Source organism: Hevea brasiliensis, unplaced genomic scaffold (genome assembly GCF_030052815.1).
Source record: "Hevea brasiliensis isolate MT/VB/25A 57/8 unplaced genomic scaffold, ASM3005281v1 Scaf5, whole genome shotgun sequence".
Classification (NCBI taxonomy): domain Eukaryota; kingdom Viridiplantae; phylum Streptophyta; class Magnoliopsida; order Malpighiales; family Euphorbiaceae; genus Hevea; species Hevea brasiliensis.
In genome coordinates this window covers 1,864,291-1,881,872 of record NW_026615028.1, presented here as the reverse complement: position 1 = coordinate 1,881,872, position 17,582 = coordinate 1,864,291, and the positions used below count along the sequence as shown (strand labels likewise).

Here is a 17,582-nt window from a genome sequence, read left to right as displayed (position 1 = left end):
ATCCATTTATGTAAAAGACGAAAAGAAAGAAAAACCTCTAGTTTCTTCCATGGATGTGCAATTAGGATAACAACGAGTGTCTTTGAAAATTCACTATCTAATTGATTAATATTGCTGAAATTTAAATTTATCTCAAATTTAATTAAAATTTATTATTAATTATATAAATTAATTATTATTATTTAAAAAAATATTTAAATATATTTAATTTTATATTTTTTAATTAATATTTTACATAAAAATATATTTTTAATAATAATTTATATTTTAAACATTTATTAATTTTATAAAATATTTTAATTTTATTTTTTAAATAAAAATATGAAATTTATAAATATTATTAAAAAAAATTATATTTTAAATTTAATTAAATATTTATATAAATAGTTGAAATAACGAATAATCAATATATAAAGCTCAAATGTGAATCCAATCCAAATCTCTATCAATTTTAAATTTAAATCTAATTATGTATTATTCAAATTTTTTTTATTAAAATTCAGTCAGATCGAGTATTTGTAAAAACTCGGTTACCCTAATGAGATAAATTTCAATGGAAGTTCTTAAACTTTAATAGTTGTAAAAAAATCATTTTTGAACTTAAAATGTAATATAAAATATCTTATGTTTTCGAAATTTTATAGAGTAAAATCATTTTCACTCTCAATAATTTATTTATAAATAACATGTTAACGTGGACAATCTAAAATAGCGATAGCGTAATGATTGCTTTTTTTTTTTTGAAGACATAGTCCCTCTAATCGGCTGTTATACATATAGTGTTTTATTATTTCATAAAATTAAAATTCTTTTATGATTAATATGTCAAGAAAATCATAGCTGAATTTGTCATTATTACATAAAAACAAAAAATTATTCATGTAATTATTATTCTGAATTACATAAACTGATTATTAAGAACCAAAAGGATTTTCTTATATAAAATTTTAAATTTTAAAAAATTTTATATTATATTTTTTAATTTAGAAAGGATTCTATTGCAATCCTGAATTTTAGGGATGAATCTTGAAATTTATCCATTCATAACGTGCATATCCTTTTCTTCAGGCATCTTCCTAGTTACTCTTGCCTCTATTCCTTTGCTTTTCAGGGCTGAAGGGATCCATCGCCATGTTTAAAGCCGAAAAAGTATAGTCTCGGCCTAGATTTGAGGCACTGGGCCTAGGCCTCGTATATGGACATGTTTTTCAAGTTATTGACAAGAAATTTCCAAATTTCAGCAATATGCATAAAAAACAAGTCAAATGCATTGACTGCCAACAGACACTTCATTTTTCCCCTTTTTCTTTTGGTGGGTAACTTAGCCGAATACTTCTTCTAGGGTGGAGTTTATGCTATGCGGTCACAAAGAAGAATATTAGCTGGTGAAATTGCTCAATTCAACACCTTTAGCTTCTATTCATAGCCATAGTAAAAACTTCAATGGCAGTTACGATCAAATCACAATATTATCTTGTATATAGAAAAGTTCATCTATAAAATTGTGAGGTATCCAATTTAAATCCCAATAGATTACAAATGATACAGTCCATTGTCACTATTCCAGCCAAGCAAAAACTAACAGAGGGAAGGAAATTTCTGTTCTAAGATCAGGCTCAAAATGATTCCCCCTTTCTTATTTTAAGCTTTTTTTTAATCGTGGAAGAAAATTGAATTTTACAGTAAAAAAATTCGGCACAAAAGAATCCTGCTCCAAGAAAAGGATTAGAAAATGCACTAGATACCGTCATACCCCATTGTTTCTACAGATATTCGCTCCCTTTTCATACCATGATGCTCAAAATTTTGATGATTCTCAAAAGGTACAGTCCACTTAGCTTTCCGTCTGTCTTGCATTACTGCAACCAACATTTTAATCAATGTAATTAAACTTTTGCTGCATACACATGAAGCATAAGGATTTCAATTTATTCAACATAGGCATCAGGACAAACAACAAATTATTTTTCCTCTCATTTAAATGTGAATAAAGACTGGTAGTATCAGAGTGGTTAGTTCAACCATCCTTTGGAAGATTAACTTCTCTCAGAACTTTTGCTGCATCTTCAGGGAAAACAGGATTTATGTAACAACCAGTTCCGATTTCAAACCCTCCCACACCAGTCAATTGAGGCACTATCTGTAAAAACCAGTGAGTATAAGGTAATTGTGATTCTTTAACCCGAAGTGGAGCTGTCTGGATCATGAAATTGAATGGTGGGTTATTCAATTGCACAGACATCTTTCTAAGCATGAGCTTTAGCAAACCCCCAAGATCAACAGCCTGCGGAAGTGTACAATTTATCAGGACATGATTACTTATATTACCAAAAAATATATTGTACAGTTAATCAGGACATAAGTAATTAATTGTCAAAAAGATTCATACTATGTTCAGTGATGCACAAAACTAGCACCATATGCCAATGCAATATTGTATATTATAGTTTACAAGCTTTAATATAAATACATGTATTAGAAGTACACATCACATTCCAAACCAAAAACCAGTGTTGAGAACAATGACAACATCATACTGTGTGCCATAATTACACAGGAAATCATTCTTGAGCTTGAATTAACATTAAATCTGATGTCTATTATTATCACTATTTTGGATGTGCTATCAGGTTACATTTTTCTTTCTCCCACACAAACATGTCAGGGCACCTCTACATTATTGACTTCATAATCAAATTTATTTTGAAGGGGGGTGGGGAAAAGGAAAAATAAATAAAAAGTTAGCGCGCACACATCAACAGAGACAGACGGATGCTTTTCCAACCTCATTTAACACATAATGTTGGTGATTCCCTACCACTCTTGACAGAAGACCAAAGTTGGATACTACATTTTTCATAATCTACCCCAGGTTCAACCAAATCAAGAAATATCAAACTTTGTTCTCACCATGGCATGGTGTGTATATATATAGTGATTGATTGATGGCTGTTTTGAGATTGTTTCTTCCCCTTTTATTATGAAACCAAGATAATTTGAATTTCAACATCACAGTTCCCCAACCATGTTCAAATTAAAAAATATAGCAACTATCTGGGTTGATTTTGAAAATCTAGTTACAAAAATCAATGAAGGAATTTGCAGCGAATACAATCAAGAACTGATAATTACCTTCTCACAACCTAATTCATGGAAATGAGAACAGTGATCCCGAGGAATGATCCATATCTCAAATGGAAACGTGGCAGCAAAAGGAACAATTGAGATAAAATGAGTTGACTCATCAATTAAAAGCTTTTCGATGTGAACTACACAGAGACAACATTTCCCTGTCTTATCGAAGTACTCCTTTGTACCATCAAGTCGAGCGGAAACGGAAGGAGGTACGATGGGGAGAGCAATTATCTGACTGTGAGAGTGACTCAATGATGCCCCAGCAGAAGCACCATGGTTCTTGAACACCTTAAAGCACAAAACCAAGTACAATGTCATTTTGAATTGCACATTAATGCAAAAAAGAAACAAGATCAAATTGCATTTGATATGAAAGGAATATCTCATGGGTTTAAAAGAAGTCCGAAAACATTAGAATGAAGAACAGCAAAAATATTTCATGGAGTTGCCAAGATCATAATGAGTACTGAACCTACAAGGTGTGCTTGGTACAAATTTCCAATTTTTCAGGACAAGTTTATAATGAAACACAGGAAATGCACGATTCCTAAAGTATACCATTTAACAGGATTTCAGAAACAATGGTGCATTTTCTAAATCCTTGAGAGAGTGAAAAGGATTTTTGCAGAGAATGAACCCAAGCATGCCCCGCTTCCCAGTTATTAATTAGATATACCAAAAAAAAGCCAACAAAAGAATTCCAAATTCATTAATAGCTATTGCGTGAGTCTGAGGCCTGAAGCCACGTTCATCGGGCAAATAAATATCCAATGAAGAAAAACAAATAATGGAAAATGGTGAAATTAACTGAAATAGGAACAATCTCGTATCTCCATACCCATTCAAAGAATAAAAACTCAAGCTAGCAAATAAAAGAAAAATCAACCCAAATAAATTCTCATTTAAGGACACAAATTCAATAAGCACACCAAACCTGCACGTATTTGATGGATTCACAGCTCATAATCTGCTCAATCCTCTTCTTATACGCGAGCAAAACATCGCCAATCTCTCTCGTTTCCATATCCCGAAGCTGGACCGAATGAAACGGAACCTCTATCACCACATCGTGGAAACCAAACCCGTTTAATATCCGACCCGGACAATCCAATCCAAGGCTTTGCTCGGATGGGTTATCAAGGTTTCTGCTCAACGCCGGGTAAAGATTCTCGATGACCCGGATCTTCCATTCTGGGTTTCCCGGGTCGGGTGGAACCCGAAAGATTTCGGGGGCACACTCATGCTCGTTGCCGATGCAGAAAGGGCAGGAATTGTTGCTAGGATTAGGGTTTTCAGGGATTTTGGATTTGAAATCAGTGGGTCGTTTGGCTCGGGCGGGTGAGAAAACGACCCACCGGTTAGTGACAGGATCGTGCCTGAGTTCAGGGCTCCGTGTTTGAGCGGGCGCTGGTGATGCCATGTTTCCGTTGTCTTTTGTTTGGATCTTGACGGCCGCTTCTTGTGATGAGACCCGCTTGCTCTTTGATGGTTACAAGTTATGGTCTGGTTATAGCGTAGTTAAAAGGCAAATTATGTCTTTGGGCCCCAGAAGTTTGAGGAATTGAATTCTATGCCCGTACCTTACAATTTCCCCAAGAGTTAGACACGTTAGGAAATTGGTTTTTTTTTTTTTTGAGCAAATTGTCAATAATGGGATTTTTTATTTTACTTTTTAATAGTCTTATTCCAAACTAACCCGCACATTATTACTTTCCCAATTTTGTTTTGAGTTTTGATGGTGTATTAGATTGAGGGGCTTGGCGAGTTAGAAACAATAAAGAAGGTTAAACATTTAGAGGTTAGAAATATACCCAACAGAGCAACAAAAATCACTTCATTAACAACAAAGTTCAGATTAGTATCCAAATATTGATTGTTGTTTGTCCATTGCACTTTAAAATGAAAATTTCCAAAGAGAAAAGCACCAATAATGTCACACGAAGTTCTTCTATCACCTCCCTCTGCCCCTAAAGCCACCACCACGGCCACCTCCTCTAGCAGGCCCACCACGGCCACCTCTTGGACCACCCCTTCCACGAAAGCCACCACCTCCACGGCCCCCACCTCTGCCTCCTCCACGACCGCCTCTTGCAGCAGCTTGTGCCTGTCCCCTGAAAGAATACTATAGATATTATGATTTGTTTTAAATTTTAAACAATCCGAAAATAACTATAACACCACCACCAGATTCATTAAATGTTCTGATTATTGTACAAAAGAAGTTCATAATTAATATCACTCATATGAACAACTAGTTGCGATGCAGAAGCATAGGGTATGCACAAGGGTAAGAGACCACAATTTCAAGAACTGAATTAATATACTAATCAGAAAAAGAATTTGGGAACTGATGTCCACCAAACTCAATAAGCCCTAGTACATTGCTTCAATAGCCATAATAATTTGGAAATGAGACTGCAGACACGAGAGAGACAGAGAGAGAGAACACAGGAGCTCCAGTTTTCATCCTACACAGAAAATGATACAGTAGCATTGAGTTGTAGAAATCATCCCTAATGTCCCCATGAACTCATGATATGGGAAAGACAAGTATCTTAAAAAATTCAATCAACCCATAAATGCACAGAATAATATCCCAACTAATACTACTTGAATTCTTGAAAGAATCTATCGATGCAATAGGTCACAACGTATCACAAAATGGAGAATAAGCACACTCGCCAGACAACTGATACTAATCACACGTTAGATCAATATTTACTGAGGCAATCATTCATCTCTCCATTTCACTAAGACCACAAGTAAACAAAAGCTGGCCCAATGTCCATTACACAGCATGTTAAGACTTCAAATTCACAGTTTCATTGTTATGCTCAAGTCACTTCACTTTTTACAAAGGCAACCATTCATCTCTCCATTTCACTTCTTACACTCTTGCATACCATGCATAGAGTTCAAGACCAAAAATAAAAAGATAAAACCAGTAACACAAGGGGTTCTATTCTGGAGTAATATGAAAGAGGACAAACATACTTTGGTTGCGGAAGAAATCTTGCAAGAGGTAAGAGCTTATTTGGGTCAATGTAGAATTTATCCCCAGGCGAATACGAAGTTGCCACAATGCCTTCCATCATTTTGATAGAAAAAAGCTGCAATCAAAGATGACTCAGAAATGGAAAAACAAAAATCTGCAAACATCATAGATATTGCAAGACATTAACACTAGAGACAGATGAAAAGCTCACAGATTCATTGATGGGACCAAAAATTTCATCGACTTTCCCTATCTGGGTCTTGTTTTGTAGAAAGATAGGGGCATTAAAGTACGGTATTTTCTCATTGCTGAGCTTTGTCACTGCATCACCCTCACAGGCGTGAAGAAATGTGGAAACTTCTACAAGAATTAAGAAAAAGAAATAAATAAAAAAGAACAAGAAAAAAACACAAAAATACCTTTTCTTTATTCTCTTATGCAAGCAACACTTCAGAAAGTAAAAAAGGAACGAACCGACGACTTCAGAAGGAGGCCCCTCGTCACGAAACCCACCACGGCCACCGCCGCGACCACGACCACCTCGACCACCGCGGCCCCCGTCTCTTCCGCCCCTAAAACCTCCACCTCTGGGCGGCCTCATAGCTTACTGTTTTGGCGTGAACTAGAATGGGAAAGGAATGTAGGAGGTTTCTTGGTTGCAGCAGAGTAAGCGAAGTGAGGCACGTTTTTTCTTTTATGGGATTTGAGGTTTAGTGCAGCTGCTAGGGTTTTGGGTCGAATTCCAGCTCCCGAGATGACCACAATCTCTGTCCTAACTGGGTCGGGTCAATGGACCACAGCTTTTGAAAACCTGACCCGCCAAAAATGCCCATTTACGTTTTAATTCTAAGCCCATAGCATATTGTTTTGTGCTTTTGCTCGGCCCATAATTAATATTATTGTTGCGACGAATTTAATTTAAAATAATAATAATAAAATAAATATATAATATCACAATACACCACAAAAAATAATGTTTTTACTAAAAGATCATTAGGAATTATTGGCCATTTTTTATAAATAACTTTTATTAAATAACTTTTTAATATTAGTTAATTAATATATTTAAAAATATATTTTTTTTCTCAACAGCAACTATCAAACCCACTTAAGAAATTCCCATTTGGCTGCAACTTTGTCAAACATTATTTATTATTGTAAACAATAAGTGGCCACCACAACCATCCAATGTACAGAATAAAAAAATTGACCATGTCTATCCATACGCAGAGTTGGTGTAGCTGCCATTTGACTTTGTAAAGCTATGCTGTACATCAGAAACTTCTATATCCAGAGCCGCGTTTTCCTTTCTATGTATATTCCCTATTGCCTAATGCCACACCATTTTGGATTGATTGCCGCAGGCCTTCTCATCACCTCAAAATAAGCTAAGGCTCTCATTCTCTTTGGCTGTCTTTGTTTGCCATCACCGAATCTAGGATTAGTATATAAAAAACCCTCTTCTTTTTCTTTTTAACCATCTTCTTCCCTTTTCTTGGTTGCTGTGGGATAAAACACCAAGATTTCTACAACATAAATATGTGTCCTCTGAGGTTTATCTTGGTGTTTTTCTCAGCAGTTTTGGCTGGATACTTTGCATGGAGGTCTGTGCGGTCGTCGCCGGAGATTGAAAGCATGAATTCCAATGATTCAACAGTTGAAAGGAAACCATTGAATCACAAACAAGAATTCACTGTGAAGAAGGTATGTACGTTCAATCTTGCCTTTCAAGATTTCTTTTTCTTTATTCTTTTCTTGAGTTTCCTGATTTTCTTGATTCTCTTGAGCTGTTTCTTTTTTATTGATTCTAACTTGGATGTTAATTGATCCAGATGGTTCAAAATGGATTCTGGGTATTTGTCGACATGGCCAGTGGAAAGTACCTGTGGAGGAATCTGAAGGAGATGAGGAAAGATGAGAAAGTTAAGAGCTGCTAGAATTTTTTTTTTTTTTAATCAAACCTTTTTTTCCCTTTCGCCATCTCTACCCCCCTGTGGGGAAGGAGGAGAAATTGGAATTTGAGGGCAGGGCAGGTACGGTACAGATATCACATGCTGCAAATGTAATTCAGTTGAGAATCCTTCTGAGAATCTGAGCTAATATTGAATTTGTTCATCAGTTCAAAATAAAGAAAAAAAAACTTTGTTCATCAAGTTGATAAATGCTGCAACCTGCAAATTTAGTTATCTCAGTTGAGAATCCTTTTGGGTTTATATTAACTTTGTTCACACGTTGATAATTGCCCGAATAAAATTGACAAACTAAATCAGCTTATAAAAACTTGAGCACCCTATTCAATTCAATCAATTTATATTCTGTTCTCAGAGGAGTTTAATTAATTTTAATTTATCCTTAAATAGATTATAATCACAGTGTAATCTAATTACAAATTCACAATGTAAAGATCTGCTGCGATTATGGCCATTACCTGCAAAACCTTTCCTTCTTATAATTTAATTTTGCAGGTTAACCATAGCATTGCCAGAGTTAAAAGGACAAATTCTTTGTTCTACATTCTTGACATTTTTTTTCCTTTTTTGTAACAAACAGATTGAATTGCTCTTATTCTATTCACTTACACAATATGTACAACAGATTGCAGAGAAAAACAAATAGGGTGCCAAATTAACACACGACCTCACCAGTGCACAAGATATCTGTTGCTGGATCATGTTTGTTCATCTGATTTAACAGCTGATAACCCTATGTGCATGTGAGGTTGTAAGCACATAATTATTTCTAAAATAAATATTCAATATAAATGCTAATGAACAACCACGAGCAGCAGCAGCAACAGCTTCAGTTTAGGTCAGCTTGCAGCTTGATAGACATGTACAATAGTGTAAGAAGAGCACCCTGTGGGAGAGGGGCATACCTTGCAAGATTGGAACCAACCCACATAGCTACCACTATCAGAGCAACCACGCTGCTGCTGGTCTTTCCGCAAGCCCAACTTGCAAACTGAAGACATAGGGTAAGCAAAATCCCACCTCTCCCACCCAGAATCCATGCAATTAAATAACCAATCTTATATCCAGCATCCAATCTTCGGTCAAACAAAGCCAATAGACTGCTGAAGGCAAGAGATAATCGAGAACCAAATATTTGAAGTAAAAACAGAGATATGAAGACAGATCTAAGCAAATCACTAAAGGGGCCTCTTTCTTGATCCAAGTTTCCTTCTTCAGCCACCTCTTCTGTATCACTGTCAGCAGAAGAGTTCTCCTCACTTGCATTATAATGTTCCCAATATCTTTCGCGCTGCATTTTCCTCCTCAATTCAGCCCATTTGTAGATTCTCAGCCCATCTTCAAATTCATGATTGTAATACTGCTTCCTGCCGTATGAACTGCCAGCATCTTCTTGAAATTTAAGCACTCGATCATATTGAGTCCTTGTTACCTCATTTGAGAGTATCTGTTCCAAAAATAGGAGTTCAATGGAAAGGCAAACATACTGTCTCAATGTTTAGACTGTAGTTGAGATCCACAGTCAAAAACATACTTTTTGGGTGTGTAATTGAGATTAATATAATAACCATGTCTGGATGTGTAGTTTGCCTCTTCTTTGTTAGAATTCCAAATATAATTGGCACCATCACCCAATGAAATTAAGTTTATAGACTAATAAAAGCATTAATAAGTAAAACACACACCAAGAAGGTCATGAGGAATTGCTCACTTCATATGCATGATGGATGCTCTTGAACAGCTCACTAGCTTTTGAATGCTTGCTGACATCAGGATGATACTGCAATAACAAAGCAAAAATACATACAATTGGATAAAATGAATAAATGGATACCAAATATAAATCCCTCAGTTCTGTTATTTCATAGCAAAGTAGTACACATTTACAAGAGAGTTAACTCCTCAGATATGGGCAGTAATTGAACAATTGTCCTTAGAGAATTACCCCATAAAACACAGAGTGCAGACATTAAATTGGACGATCTCTCATAGAAATTATGAACAGGAGACAAGTTCATGCCATTCTTCATTTGAACAACACTGCTCAGTGATTTTCTTTTATGCTTATCTTGCGATGGCCAATTGAAATGGTTTTCTAACTCCCCAACTTTGATATGTTCTCTCGTCTTCACTCTCACAGTTCAGACAATATTTATGCATATGTTTGAGTGTATATGTGTGAAATCTCCACATTGATATGAGCTGCAGAAAGACAATCCATGCGTCCAAAACAAAGAAACTTGTATAATTTTAGGCTTCAGCAACTAATCCAACAAAATTCTATAGCTTTCAATAAAACAAATCCCATGGGGATTTTTCAAATTTCCATGTACAAACAACATCAAACAGCGTCTCATCATATATCAATGCATAGATTGATCCGTTCAAAGATATTTTAGTGCCTCTAGAAAGAACTTGTGTAGCTAAAAATACCAAAATGAAAGATTTCAATTTGAGGCACTCCCTTATAAAGCATCAAGCAGATCCCCCAGAACTAATATATTGATTCATTAAACAAATGCATTAAGGAAACCAAACTCTTAAGACGCATTCACACAAACAGGCAGCTTTCATTATATCTAAACTTTTTCATTTCACTCTAATACATGTTTCCACAGAGCCTCGACCGTATCTAACTAGCTTAATTCCTTGGTTTGATCAATAGCATGCTAATTGTAATTTTCTTTTTTTTTTAAATATTGATTCCAATTATTTCGAATTCAATGGTTAATAACCAAGCAACATCTAATAAGAATTCGCTACGAATCACATTGGTATTTGTATTTGGTTCAAATGACTAATAAATCTCGAGGTAAATGAAATAATGATAAATATTAAATAAATTTTCCTTCAATTTCCAACCTAGACTTATTTTCTCGGCCACCAAACAGAGTCCATAGAGTTAGAAATTACCTTGCGAGCAAGAAGGCGGTAAGCTCGTTTGATATCGGCGGAGGAAGCGTTTCGAGCAAGGCCGAGCAACGCGTAGTGGTCTTGCTCACCGTTGAAGGCCGCCCATGACGATGACGCTACCACGACTGAACTCCAATTACGAAGGCGGGATAAGCGGTTATGATGATGGGCCCAGCTCCATGCTGCACCAATTGAGGAATTGAAACCTGCAATAGAGGAGGAGGACGACGACGACGACAAGGCTCCGGAGCCGTCGATTGCGGTGGGGATGGGTCCCACCAGAAGCTGCAACTGCATTATAGTTCATGCATTGGATTTTTTTCTTTTTTTCCCCTAGTCTGTTTCTCCAAAAATCTAGCGACTGGCACTGAGATTTGGGTGAGAGTCCTAAAGAATCTGGAGTTTGGATCAAACCCATATAATGGATTGCAAGATTGCATGGGCCCTGTATTTCCTTAAATACACAAGCCCACAACTTGTTTTGCTTCAATTTTAAATTTATCCCCTCCATTCGCATGTTCTCTCTCTCTCTCTCTCTAACGAAGCAAAAATAGCACTAAAATAGCATAGGGATGGTTCCAAACCATATAAAAATAATAATAATAATAATAAGTCAAAGTATATAAATAGGGTGCAAATGAATCGAATCAAGTTATGCCGAACATTAAAAAATTCAGATTTATTTGTCAAAATTTTTCAAATTCAAACTCAACTTATGTCAAATTTGAATAAAATATCTATGAGTTTAAGTTTAGCTCATTTAGAAAAAAAAGCTCTAAATGAATCGAGCAAAATTGAGCTTGTTATCAAACTGAATTTCAAATAACTCGACACATATATATATATATATATATATATATATATAAAGCGGACAGGTTTTCTTCTGGTGCTGTCACATAAGATTCTAAAGTCTTTATATTTATGTTACGTGGTAACATTTAAAATAGTAAAGTTTTCTCCGGAGCTACCGTATAAGATTCTAAAATCAATACATTTATGCTAAATGATAAAGTTAAATTGAATTTATTACATTACCACATATACTAATTATATTATTATATATATATATATATATATATATATATATATAAAAAGTAAGGAGATTTTTTTTTACTATCGTCCACGTGGCACTTACTATATAAAAATTATTATATTTTATAATTATAATAATTAATGTAAGTAATTATTTTTTTATATTAAGTATTTAATTTCACATATTAAGTATTTAATTTCATTTTTTATTTAATTTTAATTTTATTTTAAATATCTTTACTATTACCATTATTGATATATTTCAAAAATTTATAAATTTTTCATTTAAGGATTCTTAAATTTTTTATTATTTCATTTAATTATAAAAATTTAAGAGTTATACATCTTAAAATTAATAAAATAATTTAGAATTATATTATAAAAATTATTACATAGAGTTAAATATTTTATCCTCTTATCACATAGAGTTAAATAATTTGCCATCTTTCTTTTCTTTATATATTTAATAAATTTTAATTTACCTTGATTTTATTTTATTTTAACACATATTTAATAAAAATATATTTTTAATTATATATTGAATATTACATATAGATAATAAATTATGAAAAAATGAAATAAAATTTTATTTTCATAGTAATGAAAAATAAGAAATTTATGTTAATATTCAATTTTCATTGTTTTTTTGATATTCTGTATAGTATAATTAATAAATAACTAATATTAGTTTTAATCATATTATATTATTTTTTTATTATTTTGAAAATTTATATATATATATATATATATATATATATATATATATATATATATATATATATATATATATGCACACCTACCCCACTTGAAGTTTTATTTTTTTATTAATTTATTATACAAATTCTTTAAATTATGATTAAATTATTAATTTTTTAATTATACATATATAAGTTATAAATTATTTAATTATTATACTTTAGTAAATAACTATTATTATTGTTGTTGTTATTATTATTATTATTGTTATTATAAATACTTGAAATGTTCAATTTAATTAGAGAAAATAATTAAGAATTAATTTATTAATTTTACCTAATAAAAACATATATTAATTTTATATATGTTGCATTTTTACTTCTGATAAAAAATGGTCCATATTTTTATAAAACAAATTCAAGAAGAGATAAAATTTTAAATCTATCATATTTATACTAATTGGTAATTTTTAATTACACTTATTGATGACTATTTTTCTATATTTTCTGAAAGTTGTAATATGCTAAATAGTAATATTAAATTGAATTTATTGTCTTGCCACATATATACAAAGCACACAAGTTTTCCCTTGGTGCTGCCACATAAGATTCTAAAGCTTTCATATTTATGCCACGTGGCAATATTTAAAACAGTGAAGTTTTCTCCTGAGCTACCACATAAGATTCTAAAACCAATACATTTATGCCAAATGGCAAAGTTAAATTTAATTTATTGCATTGCCACATATACTAATTATATTACTATATATTTATATCTATATATATATAAAGTAAGGAGATTTTCTCTTATTATTGCTCACGTGGCACTTACTATATAAAATTATTATATTTTATAATTATAATAATTAATGTAAGTAATTATTATTTTTTATATTAAGTATTTAATTCCACTTTTTATTTAATTCTAATTTTCTTTTAAATATCTTTACTATTACCATTATTGATATATTTCAAAAATTTATAAGTTTTTCATTTAAGGATTCTTAAATTTTTTATTATTTAATTTAATTATAAAGATTTAAGAATTATACATCTTAAAATTAATAAAATAATTTAGAATTATACTATAAAAATTATCAAATGAAATTAAATATTTTATCCTCTTATCACATAGAGTTAAATAATTTGTCCTCTTTCTCTTTTTTTATATATTTAATAAATTTTAATTTACCTTGATTCTATTTTATTTTAACACATATTTAATAAAAACATATTTTTAATTATATATTGAATGTTATATATAGATAATAAATTATGAAAAAACAAATAAAATTTTATTTTCATAGTAATGAAAAATAAGAAATTTATATTAATATTCAATTTTCACTATTTTTTTAATATTCTTTATAGTATAATTAATAAATAACTAATATTAGTATTAATCATATTATATTATTTTATTATTATTTAGAAAAATTATTTATATATATATATATATATGCACACTTGCCTCCGCTTGAAGTTTTATTTTTTATTAATTTATTATACAATTTTTTTAAATTATGATTAAGTTATTAATTTTTTAATTATGCATATCTAAGTTATAAATTATTTAATTATTATACTTTAATACTATAATAAAAAGCTATTATTATTATTATTATTATTATTATTATTATTATTATAGATACTTGAAAAGTTTAATTTAATTAGAGCAAATAAAAATTAACAATTAATTGAATTAATTTATTAATTTTACCTAATAAAAATATATATTAATTTTATATATATTGCATTTTCACTTTCTGATAAAAAATTATTCATATTTTTATAAAGAAAATTTAAGAAGAGGTAAGATTTTAAATCTATCATATTTATACTAATTGGCAATTTTTAATTACATTTATTGATAACTATTTTTCTATATTTTTCTGAAAGTTGTAATATGCCAAATAGTAATAGTAAATTAAATTTATTGTCTCGTCACATATATATATATAAAGCAAAGAGATTTTCACTTACCGTTATCACGTGGCACTTTAAATTTTAGTGCTGCCACGTCGCACTTACCATATAAAGATTATTATATTTAAATTATTATTATTATTATTATTATTATTATTATTATAAATACCTAAAAAGTTTAATTTATTTAAAAAAAGGAAAAATTAAGAATTAATTAAATTAATTTATTAATTTTACCTAATAAAAATATATATTAATTTTATATATATTACATTTTCACTTTCTGATAAAAAGTGGTCCATATTTTTATAAAATAAATTCAATAGAATGTAAGATTTTAAATCTATCATATTTATACCAATTGGTAATTTTTAATTACATTTATTGATGACGATTTTTCTATATTTTTTCTGAAAGTTGTAATATCCCGCATAGCAATATTAAATTGAATTTATTGCCTTGCCACATATACTAATTATTATATATATATATATAAAGCAAAAAGATTTTCACTTACGGTTGTCACGTGGCATGTCACACCTTACCTCTCTGTAAGGCATAACATGATCCCGTAGAATACCTAATGAACTACTGAACTTCACCTACCGATAACTCATTAAGTACCCTACAAGGGATTTTAAAACAATTTTCTTATTTTTTGTAAGTGGTGAGCATTTTCTAATAGGTATTTAAAACATTTAATTGAAATTAAAAACTAGTTAAAACTTTTAGCCCATTTTATTTTTTCCCAAATTTTATAAAAATTTTGACAGAGTTCCATTTATATTTTGAGAAAACAGTTCTTCAAATACTTGTAAAAAAAGCACTTCCAAAAATTTTCTCAACCACTACTTCAATTTCACAATCAATCTCAACAATTGCTCAAATCTCAAAATTCAACAATCAACAATTCTCAATTTCTAAAATTTAATCATCAGTAAAATAAAATCTATCAATCTCATTCAAATTAAAATAAAACATTTTCATTCATTAAAGACAACAATCTATATATATATATACATCATACCAAAATCTACAGTATGAAAATTCAACTAAATTTTATTACAACTTTATACAAACTTTGTACAAACTGCTCAAGACCGATTTACATGTCCATACATTTATGTGCAATACATACATCAAAATAAATATTTACAGGCAGGGTATAAATTATACCCGATAACTTCAAGCTAATAAATCCTCAATTCTCAGCAGCTCAGTCTGCTACTCCTCTAGTCTCTATATCTGTGACAGCAATAAAAGCTATCGCTGAGTACTAGGACTCAGTGGTGCACAACATACTAAAATAATCTTTATGCAAAACTTAAATCACATTTATTCAAAATTTTGACTGAACATGAGTATTAAATACAAATCATGCATTATGAGATTTTAATCCCAAACAATTTCATTTTGAAGTATCAAATCACATTTCATAAAACCCACAGTTAGTTCATGACATTCGAAACAAATAGAATCTCAATAGCCAGAGGCTAAAGAGAAATCACATCACAAGGCTAGCTAGCTCAAATATATGGATATCCATTCACATCCTCTTCTACTGGCATATCTCAACACTTCTCCAGAGAAGGAATCAAAATTCGAAACTAATTACTCCCACTAGTCGTGCTAGTGAGGTATTCAAATATATGGTCATGACACTGTGGTTTCAAAACTTATCTTAACAATTTGCTAAACATTGTCATTTCAAATATACATAACTAACTTTCAACAATTTCGATCAAAGCATCATAAATAATGTCTCAATTCACTTTTTCAAATCATTCAAAATAATATGCAGCAAATAATTTACAAAAATTACACGTTGTGCACAAACCTCAAGCACGTTGCCTCTTAGCCTCGACTCGGTTCCTCAGGTTCTTTCCCGGTATTCTTTTCAACTAAAACACACAATTTTATAATGTTTCAGTAATAGAACTTAACATAAACCCAAAATAAATTTAGCTTCACTTTCACCTAACTCTAATGTGCTAAACTCGACGTTCTTGAAATTTTTGTGTTTTGGGTTACTATTCACTATACTATTCAAGTCAAATTGTTGACTTTCTAAGGCTTAATAGGTATGGGAACTCCAACTTCACCCACATACCACATTTTGGTCACTAAATTTGTTGGTTTTGGTCATTTTCTCAAAACTTAGGTCTTTTAGGATAAATTGCCAATTTTCAGTTTTAGAGTCCTAAGTTACACTATTTTATTGGTCCTTTTACTGTTAGAATTTGGTAAAACTTTCTTCATAGAAAATGTTTCCTATTGTCTTAAGTTTATTCTCCTTTTTGAATCACTCTAATTGGAGTTTTATAGCTCAAGTTATAGCCAAAATATAGTTACTGTTCATGCTGCAAAATTTAGTTCTGCAGATTTATTGCTCCAACTTCGTTCAACAATTTGATCAAGTTAAGTCCACAATTTGGTCTAATTTTCTTCATATGAAATGTTCTACTATGTCTTAGGTTTCCATCGGTTCAAGAATCACCTAAATCGGGGTTTTCTAGAGAGAGTTATAGCTATTGAAACTTTACTGTTCATATGGCAAATCTGCAGTTCTGCAGATTCAGTGACTCAACTTTGCTCAATAATTTGATTGGGTTAATGGCATAATTTGGGTTTGTGTTCTTCATGAAAGTTTTAGGTCTATATATCATCTAACCAGTGGTAAAATTTTAGATCATTTTGACTTGCCTAGCTCAAGTTATGACCAAATAAATAAATACTATTCATTTGGTCAGTTTGTGCAGGGCAGCCTGCAATTTTTCAACTTTAGTCAATTTATTCACTAGGTTTTAGTCACTTTTTGGGCATGCTTCCTAAATGAAAATTGTGTCATTTAGTGCCTATTTTCATTCCCAATTGGTCTCATACCAATTGGACTTGTAAAATTCAATTTTTGGTCCC

General features: G+C 31.2%; 4 protein-coding genes across 4 annotated transcripts; 1 reads left to right on the top strand and 3 right to left on the bottom strand.

Annotated features, from left to right (window-relative positions):
* Positions 1 to 1,450: 1,450 nt before the first annotated feature.
* LOC110659094 (ADP-glucose phosphorylase) lies at positions 1,451 to 4,729 on the bottom strand. Its single transcript, XM_021816946.2, has 4 exons — positions 4,070 to 4,729; positions 3,133 to 3,423; positions 2,023 to 2,284; positions 1,451 to 1,859 (listed from the first exon to the last, which is right to left on the bottom strand). Exons 1-4 carry the CDS (start codon positions 4,553 to 4,555, stop codon positions 1,738 to 1,740), a joined length of 1,161 nt encoding a protein of 386 aa, XP_021672638.2. The 5' UTR covers positions 4,556 to 4,729; the 3' UTR covers positions 1,451 to 1,737.
* A 223-nt stretch (positions 4,730 to 4,952) lies between these two features.
* LOC110659096 (putative H/ACA ribonucleoprotein complex subunit 1-like protein 1) lies at positions 4,953 to 6,869 on the bottom strand. The gene is made up of 4 exons (XM_021816947.2): positions 6,605 to 6,869; positions 6,342 to 6,490; positions 6,130 to 6,245; positions 4,953 to 5,246 (listed from the first exon to the last, which is right to left on the bottom strand). Exons 1-4 carry the CDS (start codon positions 6,729 to 6,731, stop codon positions 5,087 to 5,089), a joined length of 552 nt encoding a protein of 183 aa, XP_021672639.2. The 5' UTR covers positions 6,732 to 6,869; the 3' UTR covers positions 4,953 to 5,086.
* Positions 6,870 to 7,234: 365 nt separating this feature from the next.
* LOC110659093 (uncharacterized) lies at positions 7,235 to 8,283 on the top strand. The gene is made up of 2 exons (XM_021816945.2): positions 7,235 to 7,834; positions 7,963 to 8,283. The coding sequence occupies exons 1-2, from the start codon at positions 7,670 to 7,672 to the stop codon at positions 8,065 to 8,067; spliced, it is 270 nt and encodes an 89-aa protein (XP_021672637.2). The 5' UTR covers positions 7,235 to 7,669; the 3' UTR covers positions 8,068 to 8,283.
* Positions 8,284 to 8,617: 334 nt separating this feature from the next.
* Positions 8,618 to 11,414, bottom strand: LOC110659092 (uncharacterized). Its single transcript, XM_021816943.2, has 3 exons — positions 11,014 to 11,414; positions 9,812 to 9,880; positions 8,618 to 9,547 (listed from the first exon to the last, which is right to left on the bottom strand). The coding sequence occupies exons 1-3, from the start codon at positions 11,308 to 11,310 to the stop codon at positions 8,930 to 8,932; spliced, it is 984 nt and encodes a 327-aa protein (XP_021672635.2). The 5' UTR covers positions 11,311 to 11,414; the 3' UTR covers positions 8,618 to 8,929.
* Positions 11,415 to 17,582: the final 6,168 nt, after the last annotated feature.